At 37.4% G+C, this 24,740-nt stretch overlaps 2 protein-coding genes across 4 annotated transcripts in view; both read left to right on the top strand.

The window, feature by feature from the left end:
- The window catches only part of LOC107677160 (rho GTPase-activating protein 29-like), a 24,330-nt gene extending 9,529 nt beyond the window's left edge, over nucleotides 1-14,801 (top strand). Inside the window, exons 3-4 of the mRNA XM_016471945.1 lie at nucleotides 14,226-14,369; nucleotides 14,608-14,801. Of these exons, the coding sequence (XP_016327431.1) occupies nucleotides 14,226-14,369; nucleotides 14,608-14,801 (338 nt within the window). The remainder of the gene's footprint in view (nucleotides 1-14,225; nucleotides 14,370-14,607) is intronic.
- A 4,352-nt stretch (nucleotides 14,802-19,153) lies between these two features.
- The window catches only part of LOC107677289 (rho GTPase-activating protein 29-like), a 13,876-nt gene continuing 8,289 nt past the window's right edge, over nucleotides 19,154-24,740 (top strand). For 2 of the 3 annotated variants that reach the window (XM_016472142.1, XM_016472141.1), the window contains exons 1-9: nucleotides 19,154-19,220; nucleotides 19,583-19,643; nucleotides 20,476-20,622; nucleotides 21,209-21,273; nucleotides 21,423-21,533; nucleotides 21,649-21,729; nucleotides 22,336-22,506; nucleotides 23,641-23,778; nucleotides 24,085-24,275. In XM_016472142.1, coding sequence (XP_016327628.1) covers nucleotides 19,164-19,220; nucleotides 19,583-19,643; nucleotides 20,476-20,622; nucleotides 21,209-21,273; nucleotides 21,423-21,533; nucleotides 21,649-21,729; nucleotides 22,336-22,506; nucleotides 23,641-23,778; nucleotides 24,085-24,275 — 1,022 coding nt within the window. In that variant the 5' untranslated portion in view covers nucleotides 19,154-19,163. Of the gene's footprint in view, nucleotides 19,221-19,582; nucleotides 19,644-19,922; nucleotides 20,310-20,475; nucleotides 20,623-21,208; nucleotides 21,274-21,422; nucleotides 21,534-21,648; nucleotides 21,730-22,335; nucleotides 22,507-23,640; nucleotides 23,779-24,084; nucleotides 24,276-24,740 lie in introns of those variants that run through there. The other variant, XM_016472143.1, reaches the window with a different exon arrangement.

Genomic DNA, 24,740 nt, shown 5'->3' with positions numbered 1-24,740 from the left:
TTTTTTATTTTTTTATTTTTTTATATATATACATATAAATGTGTGTATTAATATATACATATACATATATACAGTATACACATATAATATGTAAATAAACTTTTATTTTGGATTAATTGATTTGACAGCACTATTTTATTTTATGTGTCTGTCTATCTATCTGTCTATCTGTCTGTCTGTCTGTCTGTATAATATATATCTATCGATATGTTTTATAATCTAGCTTTTTTTTAATTTAATATACATAAGGTCAGTAGAATTTTTATCACGCCATCAATGTAAGATCAAAGTCCCCTAATTTTTTATTGTCCCAAAAGTTGGGTTAGTCCATATTTGACCCAAAGGTGGGTTGAAACAACCCAGCATTTTTTAGAGTGTAATGTACAAAGGGAAGCCACTTAATTTCCAATACTTGGCAAATTTGTTAAAAATGGCTTGGAAAGGTCTGAAATTGTGGCTGTGGAGTTTGTGGAGGGTCCAAGCTGCCCTCGCAGTGGGGTGCGGGCCGAGTCTATGAGTGGGATTAGACCCCTCTTCATCCTCAGCGGCACCACATTGTGCTCCAGCCTGCTGTGCATGGGGGGCTTACTCTGATCGGCTAAAACTGATTTTCTGGCCCCCATTGTGAGGTGATTTGGGGGCTGGTGACCCACACCGTTTGCCCTGTGAACGTTGACCTTCAAACACATGTGTATGGTCCACATGCACCATACACATGTGCTGCTTTGATCCAGAAGAGATTTCAGATTTTTATAGATATTTAGAATAGTTCTAGGAAACATAGGTCAACCATCAATCATTCAGAGTAAATGATGATTAGTTGTAGCACAGCTGATTTTATGTTGTGAGTCATGAGAGTGAGTGCTTTACATTTAAAGTGAGTCATATCTGCATTTTAAGTGTTTGGCTGCATAAATCTTTCAGTATTCTCAATGAGTCATTGGTATCGGATGACTTTATTGCTCGGCTGAACAGTAAAATGTGAGCACAATGGTAATTTTCACAGTATTCCTGTGCTGTGTTTGGTAATGTGTAACTGGTTGGGTGCTGAGAGCTTCTCACCAGGTGTTTCACAGCACCATCATTTGTCAGACGTCACCGTGAGTAATCCCTGGTATCGAGCCATGGATGTTTTTAGGATTACGGTTTCTTTCTTTCCCATGTGATACTCTCTAACTGTCACACTTATGTTGCATCCATTTCATCCATGTTATATAAAACAATGAGAAATACAACTTCTCTTTGTCCCACTGTGAAGTTTTATGGGAAAATGGCCATGCACCAGGCCCTCTGAGAAAACCAATATGCTGTTTTAGAGATCATCCATTGTGAAATTCCAGCCTAAATTTAGCCGCCCAGTGTCATTTCAGTGGCTCGTTCTGGCATTTTAATGCAGCTGTGATCCAGCTGTACTCCTGGTAAATGGCCGATCTCCTCTAATATGGTGTAGCCACCAGTCAGTTCTCTAATAAAGAGTTCCTTTAAGGGTCGCTTTGAAGATATTCTTGTTCAAAGGCACTCGTAAATTAGTCCAGATCATCTTTGAAGATCACATTACACTACTTGTTTCATTAAAAGTAGAGTCAGGGCTAGGAATCTTGTTTAGAAGATGTTCCATTCCATATACATACACATACAACAGTTTAAAACATCAGTCCAACTCTTTTGTTCAATTTCTCCTAGACTTCAGTGCTTATCTATAATGGAGCCCGTTCAGAATGTGGGCATGGAGTAGAGATTACAGACTGTAAGGACAGTTGAATGTAGGGCAAGGTGACATTTTCATTCCTACCCTGAGCAAAACACAGAGAATAATAGATAAGCGTTTTCAGGGCTGGCTGTACCAGTGTACATGCGTGGGCTGCGGATAGCTATTTACTGCCTAGTCTGTGCTGATTTGTGGAGTTTTAACAGTTAGCCACACTGAAACAAGATTTGTAGGCTGATTTTTATTTTTATTTCTCGTTCTGGTCCTGAATTGAGTTTTGTAGCCCACTCGTCACGCTCTTTATTTTTCAAGCTGCAGATTTACAGTGTATTTTTTTATGTTAGTGTGGATTAGTTATAGGACAGGATTCCTGATGAAATTGTTAAACTAATTGGCCCTCATGATGTAACAGGCATTAATTTATACCATCTTAGTAACTATCTGTAGAATTATTTTATTTTATTTTATTTTATTTTATTTTATTTAAGAGATTGCGTTAGATCACAGCAAAGATTTTGCCATTTAAGAGCATGATTTTTGACCCATTTTTCTGCCTCTCATTCCACCTAAATTTCATACTTGATGGCCCTAACTAATTGGTCCTCATGATGTATCAGGCATTAATTTGTATCATCTTCATAACTGTATCTGTAAAATTATGGAATGATATCTGCTCCTGCCTGAGCTTGTTTATTTTATTTTATTTTATTTTGTTTTTTATTTTATTTTATTTTATTTTATTTTCATTGCATTGCATTCGATTACAGCAAATATTTTGCCATTTAAGAGCATAATTTTTGACCCATTTTTCCACCTCTATTGACTTCCTCATCTTAAAGGGGTCATATGATGCTTTTTTAAAGATCATTAGATAAAGAATATCTCTTTGGTTTTGAGACTTTAGTCTTTGTAACTTCAGGGATCTTATCTATGCACAATCAGCTTGTAACACTCCAAAGAGAAAGGAAAACTAGAAATCACATCATATGACCCCTTTAACTGTGTAAATTTCTCTTCAACTAAATCTCAATCTCAAAATGAATAATTCCTTATTCAAAAAGTCTACACAATTTAAGGAATGAAAACACACTAAAAACTAAAACCAATAGTCTTCAGACTAAATGCATTTTTGTAGTTTATGGGTTTATGCATTTGTATTTCTTAAAACAGAAGCTCCAGAGAGAAGTAACCGCTGATCCTGTGAGGTGTTCAGATTAATCCAAAGTCTTATACATAAGGAAGTCAAGTTTAGAGAGAACTGTAACCTAGTCAAACATAGGGCACAAAAGAATGTTAAACAATTGTTGAGAAACTGAAATGATAATGTTGGTCAGTGGTAACAAGACACCACACCTGAGGGTCACAGTAGCTTTGTCTTTTATCTCCAAACCAACCTAGCAAATATGGTCTACAGATTAACCTTAATACTATGCAACCCCCAATCAAGCCCACCGCTCTGGATTAGCTACTTCAATCCAAGATGGCAAATTTATCCTGTAGATTAGATTAAAGTGGCCCTGGATTAAAATAGTCTGTGGAAAGCGGTAGATTTAATGTGCCCCTCAACTTCTTACCCTCAATAACGTTAGGATTGGATTATTCTCTGCTCTCCTACACAAGCGCACACACATATTGAGGGGTTCTAGCGTAGCTTTGCAAGACCATATAGGCCAGTTCACTTGATCTGACTCAAATCCTGTTTTCGAGCAATGGGTTCCTGGTACAAGATGAGTGGTTGAAGATTAATTGGCCCCTGTTTTGCATCTGAGACCTGAGCCATGGAAAGCCCATCAAAGAGACACAGCTTCATGTTGAGAGGGGAAACCCTGTCCAAGGCTTATCCTTGGCAGAGCAACGGTTGTCTGGTTTTTCTCACAGACTTTATGGCAAATTGCACCATTGGTGTTGAGACAGAATTAAATATATATGTGTTTCTCAGAAGAAGAAAATGCATACAAGTTTGGAACGTCATGAGGGGAGTAAATGATGACAGAAATTTTATTTTTGGGTGAACTATCACTTTAAATGCATTGATGTTTGCACACAGAGAATAAATGTAGTGCACATTTAGGTAATAAACACATAACAGAAATGACATTTAATATCCTTGACTAGCTTTCTAGCCACATCTGGCACATTGCATAAAAACGCTGGATGAATACAGCAAGATGCAAATAAAATTTCCAAAATGTGCATATGGAACATGTTGGAAACACATTTATTGAATAAACTGAATAAAATCATTAAATTAAGTAATGTGAATTAGAATTTGTCAGATGATTTACTAGTATGACCTTCCAGAACTGTCGTTCCAGATATAAATCGCCAATTGATAGCAAACACGAGGTTCATAAACACTGTAAATTAAATTAACAATTTAACACAGTTAAATTTACAAATAATTGCATACTTTTCCTTTATGCCACCAAGCAAAGCTAACATATTTGATCATGACCATGTCAGAAAAATGCCCTCTCTAGGACAACTGCAGTCCACTAGAGGGAGCAGCAGGATAAGAAATCTTTCAACCCTCCTCATTTACTTTCATTTTCAGTCAGTTAAATTTACACATAATTGCATACTTTAATTTTCCTTTATGCTGCCAAGCAAAGCTAACATATTTGATCTTGGCCAGGTCAGGTAATGACTATCTGATGTCCAGAGGCCAGTGTGAAAGACGTTCGGTACAGTTGACTGATCTGTCACTGCTCCGATGGGGCCACTGGTGCGTCCTCACAAAACTTAATCATTTGCAAGTTTTTTAAGCACATTCAAGCGATCCGTGTCATCTGCTGCAGCTGAAGCAGCAGCAGCTTCAGGGGCAGGCTTACGAAAACACCGAAAGGGTGTAGTTTGCATACCTGTCAACCCTCCCGCTTTTCCCGGGATTCTCCCGTATTTTACCATTCTATCCCGCTATCATCCCGTTTAAATATTTTCCTGTATTTCTACCATTTTTTTAATCTTTCTATAAAAAAAAATCCCACTCAGCGTATTTTATTTGTTTGCTACATTCGCTTCTGGTAAAACTCCCATAATTTGTATGGGCAACAAATTCCAAGGTTGTCCAGTTGCCAGATCTTGTATGAAACGCATCTTTCTCACACGATCGACGCATACAAATTTCAACCCATTTGTCCCCTCAAATTGGCAACCTACAGCCCAGTGATGCTATATTAATATGTGCGCAGGGAGTACTGCTCCCGCAGGGAGCAGGGAAAGAAACAATGATCACTGTTAGAAATGGGAGGAGAAGACTCAGGTGGTGCTCCAGTGAAAAAAACAATATATGATATATTATACACTAATATATATTTATGTTACTAAATGAATATAATTGTTTGATAATAATTGTTAAAATTAATATAAATATAAATATAATATAAAAATTGTTACTTTTGACTCCGCCCCCCATACATATTTTTTTTTCTGGCAGATTTCTATAGATTATGGTAATTAGGACCTCTGTGAAGCTTTTTTTACTCAGCTTGACTTTTGATAAACCCCAGCCTCCTTCATTTTTTTCTGTTCTCTACCTTCTGGATGTCAGGTTTGGCCGGCCTGAGATGAGTTGGTCGTGGTAATCCATGTGGCGAGCGCTGGACTCTCTCTGTGTTCTGGTCAGCGTTGCTCTGTGGGAGATTTTCAGTCATGTTGAATGCAGCATAGCTGGAATTCTGGGGTTTAATTCTCCTCATGAACATCATCCCGTTTAAATATTTTCCCGTATTTCTCCCGTATTTTTAATCTTTCTATAAAAAAAATCCCACTGGGTGTATTTTATATGTTTGCTACATTCGTTTCCGGTAAAACTCCCGTAATTTGTATGGGCCAAACCTCATTATATGAATAATCACGACAACAAATTCCAAGGTTGTCCAGTTGCTAGATCTTGTATGAAACGCATCTTTCTCACACGATCGACGCATACAAATTTCAACCCATTTGTCCCCTCAAATTGGCAACCTACAGCCCAGTGATGCTATATTAATATGTGCGCAGGGAGTACTGCTCCCGCAGGGAGCAGGGAAATGTTGAATGCAGCATAGCTGGAATTCTGGGGTTTAATTCTCATGAACGTGGGGAACAGGAGGGAGTGGTGGCTGTCTTTTTTCCCGCTCTCTGAGTGATCGACAGCTGTGTGGACGAATGAAAGAAACAAGCGCATTCCTGTCTCCACGTGAGGCGCCTGGTTTATATGCAGCAGGAAACTTTGGAGGATAAATACTTGGAATATTTAATAGGAGTGAAGATATTATGGTTTGCCAAAATGAATGGATTTAGCAAATAATGTTTTCCTGTTTCACAATCAGCTGTCCTTCAGTCCCTCGATAAGTGATTCAGAATCAGTTGTGAAGATTCAAAATCTCAAAGTGGAGTGTGTAAGGCTCCTCAACAATCAAGACATATCTGTGGCCTGATTACTAATGACCCTTGATGAATAATGTGACCTTACCATGACATTGATGCAAGACAATGTTCATTTTTACACAGCTTTTTGTTTTAGTAGTAGTTTTTGTGTTTTGACAAAAACATCCTTTAAATTTAGTCCATATGAAAATCATGTCATATGCATTAATTTTAGTCAGTTGTATTGTACTTTTAGTCAATAAAAATAACTTTTTAGCGTGTAAGAGTGCAAAATTAGAACAAATATTCAAACATTTATGTTTGTGTGTGTGTATATATATATATATATATATACATAACCTGACTAGCATGTTCAAGTGCTGGTGTATTTGCATAATTTTGTGCCGATGTACTAGCATGTACGTTTTGTAAGTACATTTATGTTTGTGTATATATCTGATAAATTTGGGTTAATTAACCTGCTAGTAAAGCACTTCAGTTTACCGGTTACCGTTGACTGTTTATCTTCAGCTCATGCAGCTCAAGTAGGTCAGTTCTTGACATTATAAACTATGATTAGATTATTCGGAACAATCACACTATTTATAGATTGTTCTTCTTCATAAAACATCGTTATTGCATTATCAGTATCTTTTTTTCTTCGTATTTTTGTCAACAGAATCATATCTATTTGATCATGATGCACATTTTTCGACATTATCCTTAACAAAATCACCAGTAATTTTCTTGACGAGATTAAGTCTGATTTATTTGGTAATTAATTTGCGAGATTTTTCATTCACAATGGCGAATGGTCTACCTGCAGAGCATTCTCAAAGTCCCGTTTGACTGCCGAGGCATGGCTATGCGAGTATGTGTGTGTGCATACAAGGGGCTCCTTTAAACGTTGGCCCTTTGTGTGCAGTCATGGGAAAGAGTGGATGAAAGGTGGATCAGCAGGGTACTTTGAGGCAGGGGGAGATGCTAAACGCAAAAGGCCCCTTTACCGTGGACCATATAATATCCTGATCCCAGGAGCTTCACTGTCACAGGGGAGGACCTGGCCCACCTACCTCAACAGAAAATGTCCCGGGGTGGGCCGTAAGCGCTGAGGAACGCATTAGACCGTCCACCCTGGCAGCTCTGGTCAAAAGGGCATGTTAAAGGCTAAGTAGTCAGATTTTGACCAAGTCTTTTGACTTTAAGACATAAAGGAGGCACGTAACCAAAGATGTTGATCACCAAATTACTGACTCCTACACTCTGGTTGTAATGCTGTTGACCCCTGATCAGATGATGCAGGCTATTACCATAATGAGTCTTCTTGCTAGTCATTGTATAGAGTATTTTATAATCTTTTGTGAAGTGGGGTTCACATTAAAGACTATAAGCTCTTTATCATTTGATTGGGCCTCAGCAGGCTCAACTGTGACATGTTTAGTGATTTTACACTGGACCTGGACCAGAAAGCCCTGCCAGCCATGTCTCATATTCTGAAGCTTTATTATTACATTGTTCTCACAATAAGTCATGCATGATTGAGCAGGGTTAGGGTCACAAGAATGTTGCAAATTCATATTCTCTTCGTCTATTATTTTTTTTTAATTAATTTCAGCAGAAACCACTCATCCTTGAGAAGTTGATTAAAATTGTAATGCACATTTTTTACAGTTATTGTTATTATCATTAGATTATCAGTATTGGTTAATACATAATTTTTTAATATGGATTTTTTAAATTTTAAAATTTAATTGTGCATACACATTTAGATTTAGATTTTTACATTTATCATTCAATATTGGTTAATATTCAATATTTGTAATCTGATTATTGATTATTGTTTGATTATTTTCAAATTAAGTTAAAATATATTATATTATATTATATTATATTATATTATATTATTATACTTTAATTAAAAAAATAATTAATTGTTAAAAATTAATTTAAACATTTGGATTTCATTTGCCGTAATTGAATAATCAGTTATTTAAAAAAATAAAATAAAATAAAACGAAAAAGTGCTACATTACATTTTTAGCAAATCTCAAAATAATAATATTTGCTTCTTTATATTGTATATTATAATGTTGTAATGCCTAAATGCAATTGTAGATTTTTAAAACAATTAATTTCAGTTTTTAATAATTATTTTCATTTATTTTGGCAATTTTTGTAAAAAAAAAAAATTTGTGATTTTAACAGTAAAAATGCTACAGTAAAAACCTGTTAACTGGTTAACGGGTTGTTAACAGTATGTAAAATATAACTAATTGCATTTAATGTAATTTTACAGTAAAATACTGTTAAAATTGGGAAGGTTTTATGGAAGTGCAAAAGAACGAGTCATTGTATAATTTACAGTGAAAAACCATAAATTGACATTCCCAGAATTCCCTGCATGACACTTCACATGTACATTTGTGACCCTGGAGCACAAAACCAGCCTTAAGTTCAAACATTGTATGGGTCAAAATTATCGATTTTTCTTTTATGCCAAAAATCATGAGGATATTAAGTAAAGATCATGTTCCATGAAAATATTTTGTAAATTTCCTACCATAAATATATCAAAACGTAATTTTTGATTAGTAATATGCATGGCTAAGAACTTCATTTGGACAACTTTAAAGGCGATTTTCTCAGCATTTAGATTTTTTTGCACCCTCAGATTACAGATTTTCAAATCGTTGTATCTCGGCCAAATATTGTCCTATCCTAACAAACCATACATCAATGGAAAGCGTATTTATTCAGCTTTCAGATGATGTATAAATCTCAATTTTGAGAAATTGACCCATATGACTGTTTTGTGGTCCAGGGTCACATTTGATGTTTATTCATTGACATAACTATGTATAGCTAAAGTTCTGGCAACCATAGCTGCCGGTAAATGTCAGATTTTTATTTTTATTTTTTCAATTGTTTAGAGTTTTAATATCAACCATTCATCGGTTATTGGCCATAAAATTAAAATAATTATCAGTAACAGCCAGAAATTAAATTTTTCATTTTTAGCACATACCTAATTGTAAAATGTCCATGCTATTCATTATTTACTTCTTATTAGGCTTCCTAGTAGGTTTTGAAGAACATCGTCTTCTCAGGAAGTATCCTTGGCTGCTGTACTTATTTGGTAGTTGTTATGTGTGTTCATGTGTTTACATGTGTGGCCCCTCTTTTCCCACTCCTACACTTGACGAGGCCTCGCCATCCTGGAATGCTGGGTTTCCATGACGCAAACGGGATAAAAATGTGCCAATGTGTCCAGCGTGGGTTTGCAGGGCGGTTTTATTCCTAGGAACACGCGTCGCCCAGGTCTTAACCCAGGTGTTTAGATCCAGGAAAACATTCCCAACTTCCCCCTTCCTTTGCTCTTCTGTGCCCTGTAGAGTCCACAGTCCCATCTTTCGCTTCTAAAAGCCTCCCAGATTTATTGTTCCATAAATGCCTCATGCCACAGGCCCCAAAGAAGACAGCCCCACTGTTTGCAAATGGCCCCCGGTGACAAAAGGAAGGTTCCCCCAATCAGAAGGGCTTTTTTTGTCCTGCTGAAAGCTCGCTCTTGGTTAAACAAGGTTTCCCGTCATCACCGGAGAGGGGTCTTTTCCCTGCTATATCAATCTGTTGGTGAGTGATCGTGTTTGGCCCTGGTGAGAACAAACTCAGTGCTATTGTAACCATCCCAAACAGGGAAGCACAGGGTTAAAATCATCAACTTCCCATCCTTCCCACTGTTCCGGCGCTCAGTTGTGCTAATTGGTTGTTTTTTAGGACCGGCCCAAACGAGCAGAGAGCCATTTAAAGTGTTTGATGGCCCTGGGTCTTGTGGCCTCTATTCTCTCTGTTCAGCCACACCGAGCAGAACTGAACCCCCCGTCCTTTCGGGATGCGTGACCGTGTGTGCATGTGAATGGGAGCGCTGTGTGGGGATGGGGCCATGCTTTGTGTTTGTGTTATTGTCATTCAAAATGTAATGTCTTTAAAAGAGGGTTTTTAATTTGACCCCCACCAATTAAGAGATTTAGGCTTGGGCTGGCTGGCGGTCACCTTTGACCCACCTGCTTATTATACTCTGCGTCTTCACATCATGGTGTGAAATCCTCTTGTGCTCCTTCTGTTTCTCCGTATATCTCCCTGTCCGCTCTCATTCTCTCTTCACAAGATTGTTTCTCTTGATAGTTGAGTAAAAAAGATCATTGTTGCCAAACTGATGGACGATTTATTTTGGTAAATGTTCTCGGTCTGACACGCAAGCCTAATATAGCAAGGAACTTTCTGGGTCACAAATTTTGCAGACTAGTAGAACTGTTATTTGTGGTGATTAAGATTAAGATTATATTTAGTCGGCTAGTTAGTCCCATACTTAACTCTGAGGTCTTGAGTTTTCGCTCCTGAGCAAAACAGGGATGTGCACTGTTTAGAATTGATTTGAAAGTGTCTTTTAAACTTTAGTTCGAGTAATGAATTCAAATTTGAATGTAAGGAAGTGGAATTATAATTCAAATACATTTATATAGCTGTACTTTTTAACTAGAAAAGGAAAATTTGTCAAGACAAGCTTATGTAGACATGGATGGATGGATAGACAGACGGATGATAGATAGATAGATAGATAGATAGATAGATAGATAGATAGATAGATAGATAGATGGGTGAGTGGATGGATGGATGGATGGATAAGTAATAGATTTGACTGTTTATTTATTTTTTTCGTTTCAGCAGAAACCACTCATTCTTTAAAAGTTGATTAAAAATTGTGATGCACATTTTTTCCAATTATTATTATTATTTAATTAATATAATTTGATATAATATAATTTTATATAATATATATAAAAGATAGATGGGTAGATAGAAATGTGTATTTGTTTATTATTATTATTACTAATAATAATAATTGTATATTATTTTATATAACAATTTTCTATAATATATATAAAATTACATAAATTATATGTATGTTAAGTTTATTAAATTAACTTATGTGCATCAGGGTGGAAGCACACTTCATTTTCCAGAATTCATTGATTGTGTTAAATTTCTCTGAGTCTCTGACTTGAAATTAGGTAAATTCAGCTTTCTGTCATTTTAATTCAATTTCCTGAGGTCAAAATTATCAAAACGTATTAAATTCCAAAAATGTCTTCAGACATTTTCAGTATAAATATTATTGTTCCTCAGTTACACACATAAAACACTCTATAGAGACCTCATTGACTCATTGAACTGTAGATGATTTAACTAGGAAAGCATGGTGACTTCAGCATCACCTAGAGTAACCGCTCTGCTCTCCCACAGCTCGGAGTAAGACATATAGCTGTAGCAGAATGCATCCTGCACACTCCCACATGCAACAACCTCATCAGATGTGTAATAGCACTCACGGCGAGGGGTCTCTGGGTCAGAAGCGCAGTGTTGGCCTCTCTCGAACAGGAGGGGAGCTGGTGAAGATTGGCTGCAGAAGATTGAAACAAAAGCTTGGTTCAGTTCTCATAAGAGAGCACCAGGTTATCTCATCAGGAAGTGGTTATGCATGACACTTGATGAAGATGAATGAGTGCTAAAGCTACAGGACAGTGGCAGACCTGCTGTTCATGCTGGTAAGAGCAGCAGGGGTGAATGTCAGTGCTATGTAGATATGTCACTTTATGAACTTGGCATGCAGTGGGTAGTTATTTAGCACAGGGGTTTTCAAATGCTTTGATGCCAAAGACCCCCAAAAATGAAATATATTGGCAGCTAAACATTTATTTTATTTAATTTTATTTTTAGTGTACTACTTACTTAGTGTGTCACCTTAATGGTTTACATTTACAGTATGAGGAATTGAGGAAAAAAAAGTATTATAACTATCCTAGTAACTAATGTTAGGAAATTCACTATTTCAGTTTTTTTTGTTTTTTTGAAACTGTACTCTCTTTTCTGTAGCAGATTTATATTTTTTACATTTATTCTGTAGTCTTTTACAATGTATATTATCATGTTGTGATGCCTAACCTGACTTGTAGTTTTTTATTTTAGTTTTTTTTATAATGTTGTAGAAATAGCAGATATTACTGTTTAATGGTTATTGGCTGTAACATGAAAATGATCATCCCTTATTTCAATAGCAGTGCATCACTAATGTATGATGATAAAATTGTTTTCCTGTGACTCCCCTTGCATGACTATAATGTGGTCAGACAGCGTTGGCCCTCTGAGGCCAGAAAGCAGCTGTCATTTCCATGGTAGTCACCATCCACGGCAGCATTAGTTTCACCGCGGGCTCTTTTTGTTGCTTTTCGGAAAAGAGATGGAGCGAAAAAAGAGGGTGGAGGGGGTAAAGTCTCCCTGATCCCCTTTTCCATGCGCCGGGTAATCCAGAGGCCACCGTCAGCACAAATGTGGCTTTGATAGCCGGGAGAGGGTGCGACTGAACACGGTGCCCCTGAATGTGTTTATGGGTAAGAGAGTGTGTGGGTTTGTGTTTGTGTGTAGTTGCAAATCTAGGGGGAAACGGGTCAAAAGAAGCTGTATGGAATGCGTCTGGAAAGTAGACAGCACTCGTGTTCGGTTGGCCTGTTAGTGCTTGTACTGACCAGACAGCAGGCTGAAATTACATAATGAAAGCAGATGAATCAGAAATGGTTATATTTCAAGCCCTGATTCAGTCTGAGGAAATGAGATGTGGTGACATTGATGTAGTGATCAGACAGGTTCATGCTATTGTGTTGATGCAGACCGCAGGTTCCTAATCTAAACAAAAGATTCATTCAGAATGAGTTTAAGCTCTTCCTCCGTCAGGTCATGTTAAGTGTTTGATGACGTGTTTGTTGGCATCAGGCGTCAAAATGGCACATGATAATGATTGTTGTGTTACTTAAGCTGAACTTAGATGTCTGGTATTTGCACTTGTATTTGTTTGTCTAGTGTGTCCTTTTAGAACATTTCGTTTGCTAAAAAACATTCGCTCATATTTAAAAGTTGTGAATAGTAAAATTTTAGGGACCACATTCACTATTAACTAAGAGTTTCCCTCAATTTAGCTAAAATATGGATAGTAAGTAGAGGGTTAAAGGGATAGCTCACCAAAAAATTAAATTTCTGTCATAATTTACTCACCCTCATGTCGTGCCAAACCTGTATGTGTTTCTTTCTTCTGTTGAACACAAAAGAAGATATTTTGAAGAATGTTGGTAATCAAACAGTTGCTGATAGCCATTGCCTTACATAATATTTGTTTTTCAGTACTATGTAAGTCAGTAGCTACTAGCAACTGTTTAGTTGCCAACATTTTTCAAAATATCTTCTTTTGTGTTCAGCAGAAAAAGGAAACTCATACAGGTTTGGAACAACATGAGGGTGAGTAAATGATGACAGAAATGAACATTTTTTGGTGAAATGTCCCTTTGATGGATTTAGAATATGGTCATGCAGAATAAGGCATTAATATGTGCTTTATAAGTACTAATAAACAGCCAATATGTTTGTAATATGCATGCTAATAAGCAACTAGTTAATAGTGAATAGTGTTCCCTAATCTAAAGTGGCACCGAACAAACGCCTAACTTTAAAGGGGTAGCTCACCCAAAAATGAAACTTCTGTCATTAATTACTCACCCTTGTTTCGTACCAAACCCGTAATCTTCGGAACACAAATTAAGATATTTTTGATGAATTCCGAGAGCTCGACCCTCCCATAGACAGCAAGGATACTACCACGGTCAAGGTCCAGAAACGTAGTAAGGACATCATTAAAATAATCCGTGTGACAACTGTAATTTTACGAAGCTACGAGAATACTTTTTGTGCGTGAAGAAAACAAAAATAATGACTTTATTCAGCAATTCGTCTCCTCCGCGTCACCCTGGTGCCATTTTGGAGAGTATCCACTGAACGTAAACAACGTATGCTGTTGTGTGTCAGCTGCGCAACGCGGATACGTTGTTTTCGTTCAGATCAAAGCGTAAACAACGTATCCACGTGTTACGTTGTTTACGTTCAGTGGATACTCTCCAAAATGGCTCTCCAATATGAAACTATAGTGTGTAATTGTCCTACACCACTTATGCTTGCAGACATGACCAATGCCACAAATTGTGTGAATTAAAAAAAAAAGGTAAAAGTTTAGTGTGATTTTTGTTTTGTTTTTCCTGACTGTAGTTCTTCTGTCTGTGTGTTTCAGATCACCAGGACTGTCTGCATCAGGTGGTTCACGAGCGTCTAGGAGAGCTGTTGCGTGTATTAAAATCTGTGATTTCCAAACATCACTCCCTGAATTCAGTGGAGATCCTCAGCGCGGCCGGGACCCTCATCGCAAAGGTCAAAGGTAAAGCATTGTCTCACTCGCCGCCTTTGACTTTAATATGACACAGTGTAGAAGAATGAGGGAGAGACACTTGTTCGCTTGAAATCTTGTTCCTCAAACTCCCTCTCAAAATTGTTATTAGTAATGATAAACCCAAAATTGCAAGAGGTAATTTTCCAGCAATGTACACAAAGCTCTCTGAGATGCATGCAAAAATGAGATCTTTAAAAAGAGACATTGTTTCTCAAGATTCTGACAGGGCTGACATTGGAAAAGCCCAACAATGCATGTCTGCAAGTGTGTTTGTGTGTTTGCTTGGAGTACAATGTCCTTGTCAGAGAAGAGGAATCCCATTTCACTCGGTTCCACGGTGAGAGATTAGCATCTCCATGCATGACGATGCTTCACTTGGCTTGTGGACAAGAATCTCAGAAGTATCTGCATAGCATCTAAACTCTTTTTTGTGAGTGTTTTGATTGTGCTGTCTTAGAAGCTACTTAGTTGGATATTATATTATCTAAATCAAAGACACTTTGAGTGTTGCTTAAGTGTGCAAGTACTTTTTGGGCGCATGCATATGTGTCAATGTTAATTTCATATACAAATATTAATTTAACCACATTTTCTGGTATGTGTAGCATCAGAGATGTCAATATTTTCAGTGTTGAAATGGCTGCAGGTTCTCACTTGTTAACACAAACAGAAGCAGGACTTGGTAAATGACGGGTCTTGGTTTATTATGGGGTCACTTTACTTGCACTCTGCACTGTTATTGGGAACTGAAGCTAAATGCCTTGCTTTGTTTTGACAGTTGGGCTCATAGCGGGTCATGTGATGTTTCTGTATAAACATCTCCAAACCTTTTGGTTTCCTCTTTCTAAATAGTTATGTTGCTATGCGCACCTTTTGGTTTCCTCTTTCTGTGCAGCTAGAGAGTTTTCTATGTGTAATTTAATTCTTTTCACTTAAGTTTTGTTGGTTCTAGCATACACAAATTTTTGTATGTGTGCATAAATAGTCAAATTTGCAATATCAATATATTGGCAGCATCTTAAACTTTACATATTTATGAATGTATAGGAATCCTTTGAGGTAATATCATATCATTATCAGAATATTAAATTAATAGACTTATTTAGATTTTATTGATGAAATTTCAGTTTATTGTAAGTATAATAAATTATAAGAATTAAAACATTATATTATATTATATTATATTATATTATATTAATTATATTATATTATTGATTACATTTATAAATAAATTGTGCATTTTAAAAGCCCACAATTTACTGATATGAAAATGTTGTGGAAGTTGGTTTTTGAAAATCCTGATAATTATGATATGATATGATATGATATGATATGATATGATATTATATTATATTGTACTTTTGTACACATTGATATTGTATGTTTCTGTGTTTATTCAAATGTACCAAAAAAAAAACTTTTCTAAATCAATGCACAAATCCAGCTTCTACCACTAGAGGTGCAAAATGCTTATAATATTGCCTTCTCTTTCCAATCTCTCTCACTCAGACACGCACACACACACACTGAAACCTTTGTAATGTGACACTTGAATAATCAGTGTTCTAGCTCTGTGGCTCGGAGATTAGAATATGAGAAAGTTGAATATCCGGATTGGGGAGCTCCAAGCATGATAAGGACTTCACTGTGGAGTTTGAACAGGCCTGAGTCTCTCATGTTCAGCCCGGCACATGCGTCCGCTGCAGAAATGTGACACTGACCCTCCTGGCTGGGCCTCAGGATGAGATGGGGACCAGCAGGAGTTTAGGCAAACCTTCACGGAGACTCTAGGGAGGACTGCGGTCCAGAATGTTATGGGAACATCGCAATACAAACTCCCCAAAAGCCGAATATCCTGATGCGAAGATATGTGCTGATGTTGACAAACCTTGTGCGACGTGTCCTTGATGATTTTAGCGCTCAGCGTACCGTCCTGTTCTGAGGAAATACAAATAAAGCTTGTTTTCTTGAACAACAGCCACGAGGAGGTTTTTCACCTTCCTCTTTTCGTCCCGCATCGCTGTTACGCAACTTTCAGGCTTTCTCATGCACGTATTAGATTTCAAAAGTAACTGAAGTTTCTCTGTAGTACGGCATCTCTCATGGGCTGCCAACAAAAAGGGGGTGTGTTTCTTCCCATCAGCCCTGTGCTTCTTTACCTTTCATCACCTACAGGTACATCCCTCAGGGAAGCTCCAAACCCCCTTCATTGGGACCTTTTGACTAAGTGCTGCTCTCCTACTTCCCAGAGCCTACAGAGACGAATCCATCGAATTCTTCTTCACACCCAGTTAGGTGCATTTTAACCACCTCTAATGTGAGGACGTGTCAGTGTCATCCTTATCTGAACAGATAGGTCTGGTATCTTCTGTGGGAAACATCCAGGGGCTCAATGTTTGGTCTCATCCGTGTTTTATCAGTTCCTCCCTCTAGATTTAGAGGCAAAATTGATTAGCAAGCCTCACTGGTGCCTGATTTCCCAGAGAGAAGGGGGTAAAACGCGAAAAAACAATGCCATTTTTGCTTGATGATGTAACTTCCACGTTTGGATTGTGTGTGGACGGTGAGGGCTGCCATTGTGTTCTTGCGAGCTTCAGGATGTCCTGTTGGGGAGGGGTATGTAGAGGGACAGGAGGACGTGAGGACCAGACAGAACTTCGTAAACGGTGGTAGAAGGAGCTTCTGATCCGCATCACGTATGCTTGGGAAACTAAAAACGTTTTTGGAAGATCTCAAACGGTCAAGAAGGTCAACCTGACTGCCTTGGTTTTTCCATTTAGTCCAGGATTGTCTTCAAGCAAAGTTTGTTGGAGTATTTTGAGGAAAGACCCTAAAAAGTTTCCCAGAAACTATTAGATCTTGACTTTTCATCTGTCTTTTCCTGGCCGTTTGGTGTGTGCTAACTGGATGGGAAGTGTGGTGGTCGGTAAGTGTTTCGCTTCAAGGAACTGTGTCTTTAAAGGGAGGTTCTTCATTTGCTTTTTAGCCACACTATGATTTTATTAAGGGTTTTTGAAAGTTCCTGAAGCTTTTCAGTTGATTGGGACCAGAACGCCAAACTGAGACTGTAATGATTCAGTGGTTAGTCGAGTTTAAACCAGTGGTGACCAGATAGAAAGGGAAACTAGGTAAATAACGGGTGAAATCTGCTGGAATGACATACCTGGACATCTACTGGCCTTCTTTCTCTTCATAAATCTCGGATTAGTCATTAAAAAAAAAAAAAAAACATCTGAAACATCTGCACACAGGATAGTGACCTCCCTGAGTCAGCAAGCTGAATGTGTGTTCAGCTCATGTCTGTTTTATAAGATAACACAGACTCAATGTGGTTTAGGTGTTGCTTGTTGTTTTTAACGTCAGGACTGTGCATGATAGTGTGTGAGTCATTAGCTTTGTTCCAAACCCTGGTGAACTTCAGCATTTTAATGCTTCATAGACAAAAGCTATTTCAAATGGAAACTTAATGACACTACCTCCAAGATAATTAGTTTTTAAAGGGGTCATATGATGCTTTTTTAAAGATCATTGAAACGGTCGTCCATAAAATGCATTGCTGTTCTGTTGTAAGTAATCTTAAAGATTCCTAAATGCATCTACTTTCGGAAGGCCAAATAAAGTGCTTTTGCTTTCGCCTAAAAACACACAGTGTCTCCCTGACATGGCTGCTTCAACACTAACTGCGGTTACTGAAACCACGCCTTCTTTCTTTGCATTCACATTTGGGCGCATTATGCAAATATTCCCACATAGTGACCTAGATATGTGGGGGCGTGTTAGAACGAGCCGTTTTAGGGGGGTGTGGCAGAGTCTTAACTTTGATAAAGAATATCTCTTTGGTTTTGAGACTTTAGTCTTTGCAACTTCAGGGATCATATCTATTCACGAACAGCTTGTAACACTCCAAAGAGAAAGGAAAACTTGAAATCGCATCATATGACCCCTTTAAAACAAATTCCAAGAGAGCATTGCATTGTTTGCAAAGTGATTATTAATGTTACCTATTATTTCATTAAGCACTGAAAAGATTCCTAAAAATAATTCAGGGTCAAATAAAATGGATTATTGTACAGAATGTTTTTGTATATTATGTATTTTTATGCTAATTGAAGCACTGCACTGTTAGCTTAGCAACATGCTAACAGCAAACCCTGTTAGAATTAAGTTCTGTGCTAATTTTATCGTTATATCTTTGAGTCGCTGTGTATGTAAAGTATTCCAAATCCAAATTCCAAAACATCTGTGAGGTTTCATGATGGTTAGTTCTGTTCACAGTGCATGTTTTTGCATTTCACTGCACTGTTTTCCATTGTTTTTCTGCACTGGACAGGTACTGTTGTGCTTGCGTCTCTTGCAGCGTCTTGTGCATAACAAAGCATTCTAAAACACAGCACTCAAGTTAATAGTAGCGTGACTATTATAAAATGCATCTCTGCTGTTTTTTCTCAGAATATTTTTAGTAGGTCTGTATTGAAGAGTAAGAATATTGCAGGGTTAGCTTAGCTACATGCTAATATCAAAACTAATGCTAATTGTATTAAGCTGCTGCTTATGAAGAATGTTACAAATCACTCACTTACAAGGTTCCATGACTGTTAGGATTCTTCATTAGAAGAATTATTCTTCATTAGAAACTTCATTAGAAGGCAGCTACCTATGTGAGCAGAAGTTAGCAGAGTATCGCAATAGATTATTTTGGAACAGAGCTGTTTTGCTGCGTATGTGTTGTTTTAATGCTGAGTAAGTTTTTGTCTTGTCTTCCTCAGAGTGTCTGACTTCCTTATGGGAGATGTAGAGAACGGCTCAGCCTCCGGGCTTCCTCAGGCCTGCAGGAGCAGGGTGAGATTTCCCGCTATTTCCTCCTCATCATACACTTTAAAGCAGTCCGATAAACAGGTGGTTGAAATCCACGTCAGAATCTGAAGGCTGTGGCCTCTTTATGCGCTGTAGAGATGGGGGTCAAAGAGTGCAAAGCTCAGTAAAGAAAAATAGAAACAAGGTCTGTTTTGGAGAAGAGCGCTCTTCCTGTTTGGACCACCCCTGTGATATATCTCATGCAAAAAGCCAGTGACATTTTGGCATTGTGATTTGACTGAGTGCTCTCAGATAAAGCAGATATGGATAAACGTGTTTCCTTTTCTGTCTTGGATTGTTTGTTCGTTCGGCTGTCTTTTTATTGTCTCCTGTGTCTTTTATTTTAGTCTTTTGAAAATCTGACAGTGGACTCCAGCGGATGTGGACCGGAAAAAGATGACCCTCCAGGTGAGAGTCGATCCGTTTTACTTTATTAAAAATGTATACACAAGTTACTTTAAAATACGTTTAAATGATGTCCTTTAAAATCAACATGAAATCCAAATGGAATTTTTTTTACATCCTTATTCTGTCTGTCTATCTATCTATCTATCTATCTATCTATCTATCTATCTATCTATCTATCTCTCTGTCTGTCTGTCTGTCTGTCTGTCTGTCTGTCTGTCTGACTGTCTATCTATCTAATCACCTGCCTTTGAAACTATTTTATTTTATTTTATTTTATTTCTCTGCCACTAAAACAAAGTTCTTTTTCATCTGACGTTACCAAGCTTTCTTCAACTCCTCCTGTCCAGCCCACTTTTCATGATCCAATTGATTTCTGATGGATACAATTAAGCTGATTTTCCCCCCCCCTCATTCAATATCCTGTTTCAATTGGGAAAATGTCACATTACGGAAATAAAAAAAAAAACAATGGCAAAGGTTTGAATTTAGCTGCACTTTTTATACAGATCACACCCACGTAGATACACATATCAAACAGCTGTTCTCAGATCAGATTTCACTGATCGTTCTCTGCATGTGTGAATAAGCTCTCGGCTCACACATTCACTGTCACTTTAAATCCTGGCAGGGCTACTTAATGCCAATCCACTCTAATACAGCCCCAAGGTCAGTAAACACTTCTGTCATTCATACACACACTCACACATACGCAAGCACCCTGCCCTTGGTGTAAAAACACTCATGTCTGAGGTGGGCTTGCTGGGATCCATTCGCCAGCCCCTGCCGCTCACCCTTACTGATGTGTTTGGCTGTGTGTCTGTCCTCTTTGCAGGTCCCTCTCAGCCCGCGCGGGTGGAGGAGATGGACGGAGCTTTGCTCTGCAGTGACAGCGGGGTGGAGTCGGCGCTGCTCTATGCCAAAGCCTGGTCAAAATACACCAAGGAACTCCTGGCTTGGGTGGACAAACGGCTTAATATGGGTGAGTAGAGCGTGTTGAGGGAGTTGCATTTAGTTGTCCTTCAAATTACAGTCATGTTTTTTTTGTTTTTTTGGTGCTCAAGAAACATTTATTATTATTATTATCAATGTTAAAAATAGTTGTGCTGCTTACTATTTTTGTGAAAACTGTGATATATTTTTTAATTCTTTTAATCATTCTTTCAAAAGAAGAGCATTTATTTTGAAATAAAAAAAATCTTTGTAACAATGTTGAAGTCTTTACTGTCAGTTTTGATCAATGTAATGCATCCATTCTGAATACAAGTTTTAATTTCTTTAAAAAAATCTTATTGGCCCCAGACCCCAGATAGCCATTAGTAGTTCTTTCAGCCAATAAAAAGTAACCACTGTATAAAATGCAGACATATATAAAATACAATTCAGTAATATCAAATAAAACATACACAAATTGCTGAAATGTATTTTACACAAAAAGTTATATCCATTCATAATTTACTGAGTGTAACAACTTAAAATATTAAATACTTTTGTTGGTTGGATGACTGTATAATTGCCCTGACAAGCCACGACTCCATCTTAATCGTATCCTTCGCTTTTATTCCAAGACATTGAGTGTGCAAAGAGCTACGCCAAGATGGCTGAATCTGCAAAGGTGCTGGCGTCTCAACAGGTTCATATTTCTGCTATGACATGCACTTCATAAAAGTACAATGCAACCTACACATTTCCATTCTCAGGCTATAAAATTCGTTACTAAATAAATGATGATGCTATCAAAGCTTCTTATCTGTTTATTCAATGCCATGTGGTTTATTTCAGGAGCACATGCCATTCCGGGATATTTACATTTCTGCCTTCAAGAACGATATCGAATACAGCCAGTTGATCATGCAAACCACAGCTGCTCTACAGGCCAACAAATTCATGCAGGTACGGCCACTATTCCATGTTTTGATTCTAATCTTAAGCGTTCATTGTGTAACTGATTAATAGGAAATGTACTACTACTTTAAAAGTGTATTTGCTTTCCGTGTTTGCTTTCTAGCCTCTGCAAGCTCGAAAGAATGAGCTGGATAAGTTGAGGAAGGAGGTGAAGGAACAATGGCAGAGAGAGCAGAAGAAAGTGGTGGGTAGATTTTAATGCAGTCTGTCAAAAGCAGTAAATATTTGCAAAATACGTCGTTCACCGAAAGGTCTCTTCTGAAAACCGAGCTGGCTGAGCTGTCAGGCTGTTTGTTGTTCGAATTTCTCTGCTGATCTAATAGGGACTCAGTGTTAGCAGTAATTACATCAGATTCAACTGCAGAGACTTCATTCTGTTGTTTGTGTGAGGTATTTATAAGCAGCCATTTAGCACCAAAGCATGACTTATTATTGCTGAGAAGTGAACAAACAAAGTTTAAGGTTGTGTGATTGTGTTCTAGTGAATGGGCATTGAGTATGTACTTTCTCTAGTGTGTGTGTATGATTTGATAATTATATAAATGTGCTGTGTTATGGATTTGCAGATGTTTATGTGTGACGCGACCTATCTGAAATAAAATAAGTTTAATTTTTTTTCATATTTTGTTATAATTCAGGTAACGAATATTTCATTTTATGGTTTTAGCTTAATGTTTTCCTTACATTAAACAGACTGTTTTTGTTACTGTTTCTTTTAGGATTTCCCTGTTAAAAAACTGCTGTTATGATTGGCTAATCATGCGGATGTGTTTATATTGTGTATTTCCAGCATGATGCAGACAGTGCGCTGAAGAAGGCCAGGCTTCTGCAGGTACAGAGGCAGGAAGAGTACGAGAAAGCCCGCTGCTCCACCAGTCGAGTGGAGGAGGAACAGATCGGAACGGCGGGAGGAAAACAGCTGGAGAAGAGACGCAAACTGGAGGAGGAGGCTCTGCAGAAGGTCAGACACAGATGCAACACACACCACATTCCTTAACACAACCGTTGCTTTATTCAAGACTTGATGATTGCAAAATGGATGGATACTGTATTGCACACTTTACTGTCATGCATATCTAAATATGTGTTAGGGAGTAACTTGATAAAAGTATGATGCAACTGAATTTATGCTTCAGAAGTGTAAAAGTGTCTGGCTGTTCTGAAAATAGCTCAACTCTTCCACTTACAAGCCATTTTTTCATCAAATAGTTGTGTAGTGTGCCACGTTGTATCATTGGGAAGTCCAGTTCATTTTAGTGAGTGAATCATTTAAACTGAAATAAACCATTTTTAGAGTTGCTTCCAAATTATTTACTGATTGCTTTAACTTTTTTGTAGCTCTGCTTTACCTATAAGTTTGATTCATTTATGTGAATTAGGGAGTTTTTGTATAAGTTGTACATTTAATGTATTTTAATTATAGTAATTTTGTTATGCTTTTGTCATTTTTATTAGTTTTTTTATTAGTTTATTTCTATATAGCTTTAGTTTTTATTTGTTTTAATAATTTAGTACTGCAACTTAAATGTTTTAATTAAATAAAATAAATTGCATTTCAGTTAGTTGCCAGCACTTTTTGTTTTTTAAGTTTATGTTTTGCATATAATATATTAATAATAATATATATATATTTTTTTTCTTTCAGCTTTTTAATTTAACAGTTTACAAATGTTTTAGTTAACAATAACAATGCTGAATCTCATTTATGTTTTCACCTTATGTTAATATTAAGATCTTTTTTCTTTCGTATTATTAAATACAGCTCTATTTTTTTTAAATGTATTATACAAATTGTTGGTCATATAATTAAAAACATTAATTATGTAATAAATATTACATATAATATTAAGTACTGCCATTTTTTTATTATCAAATTTGTATTTAGTATAGCTACTACTTTTCCTAAACTATGCTACTTTAGTCATGACTATAATTTAACTATAAATTAGTCTCTTTTGGCTAAACAACAAACTAGTTTCAAATACACTTTTCCCAAGTCTGCTGTAAATATTATGTTGTTTTATGACAAAAAGATCCAGAATTGAGGGGAACAGGAAGTATCCTGGTCTAAATATAAATGTGTTTGTATCTGTAGGCAGAGGAAGCCCAAGAACATTATAAGCAGTGCATCACAGATGTCGGGGTGAAGAGAGTGGACCTGGCCAACACCAAGAGCGAGATTCTTACTCAGATACGAGAGCTTGTGTTTCAGTGCGACCTGACCCTGAAAGCAGTGAGTAATAACGTACACGCACACACAGTTAGATCAAATCTAACTTATTACTGGTCATTCAGACAAAACAGGCACACCTGAGCTGTTATTGGTTGACCTCACTTTAACAAAGTGACCTCAGGCTACAGATTATATTTCACATTGTATGAACCAGGAATGGCACAATGGTCAAGCAATAAATAACATATCTTTTAAACTGTTCCTTTGAAAACAGAATTACTTAAAGCTAATATTTTGTGCGGTTAGGATGAGGTGTTTGTGTCAGAGGTCTGATTTGATAACGATAGTTTATTTTCTTGTTCGCAGGTGACGGTGAACTGGTTTCAGATGCAGCAGGCGCAGGTGGTTTCCCTGCCTGTGAATTTCCAGTCGCTATGCGAGAATGCTAAACTGTATGAACCAGGTCTCTGTTACACTGAATTTGTGAAGAGTCTTCCCTCTGACAGTACCAGGGTGGAATCGTTCTCCTTTGACATCTCTGGGACACAGAACACTGGGTAGGTTTATATCACTATCTGTAACTTTTTCCTAGCTCAGGACATTCCCACCAAGATGAGTATCCAGGAAAATCTATGTTTTGGAATCACTATGCCAAGTTCTGTTTCTCAAAACTGGCAACAGCCTGCATGCTTTTTTTTCCAGATCTTTGACTTTTAAGTCACTGAGTGATGGAGAAAGAGAGAGAGAAAATGAATTGTGTTGGTGAGAATGTCACACAATTGTATGGTCGCCCTCAGGTCTTCCTGAGGAAATGGCTGTGGTCAGGGCAGAGAGGGATACAGGGAACGGGACAGGAGTGAAGGGAGGAATGTTTCTAGTTGTTCCTATTTATCAGTTCTCATGTCCACGCATTCTTTCTGGCACACGAATCCGAGTTGCGTTGGGGACCATGTTTCAGAGCAGCCTCTTTAAAAACACACCTCTTATTCCTGAAACGAAACTCAAAAGCAGTCCAGTCAAAA

The sequence above is a fragment of the Sinocyclocheilus anshuiensis genome, unplaced genomic scaffold (genome assembly GCF_001515605.1).
Source record: "Sinocyclocheilus anshuiensis isolate Anshui unplaced genomic scaffold, SAMN03320099.WGS_v1.1 scaffold392, whole genome shotgun sequence".
Classification (NCBI taxonomy): domain Eukaryota; kingdom Metazoa; phylum Chordata; class Actinopteri; order Cypriniformes; family Cyprinidae; genus Sinocyclocheilus; species Sinocyclocheilus anshuiensis.
This window is presented reverse-complemented; position numbering and strand designations above follow the sequence as displayed.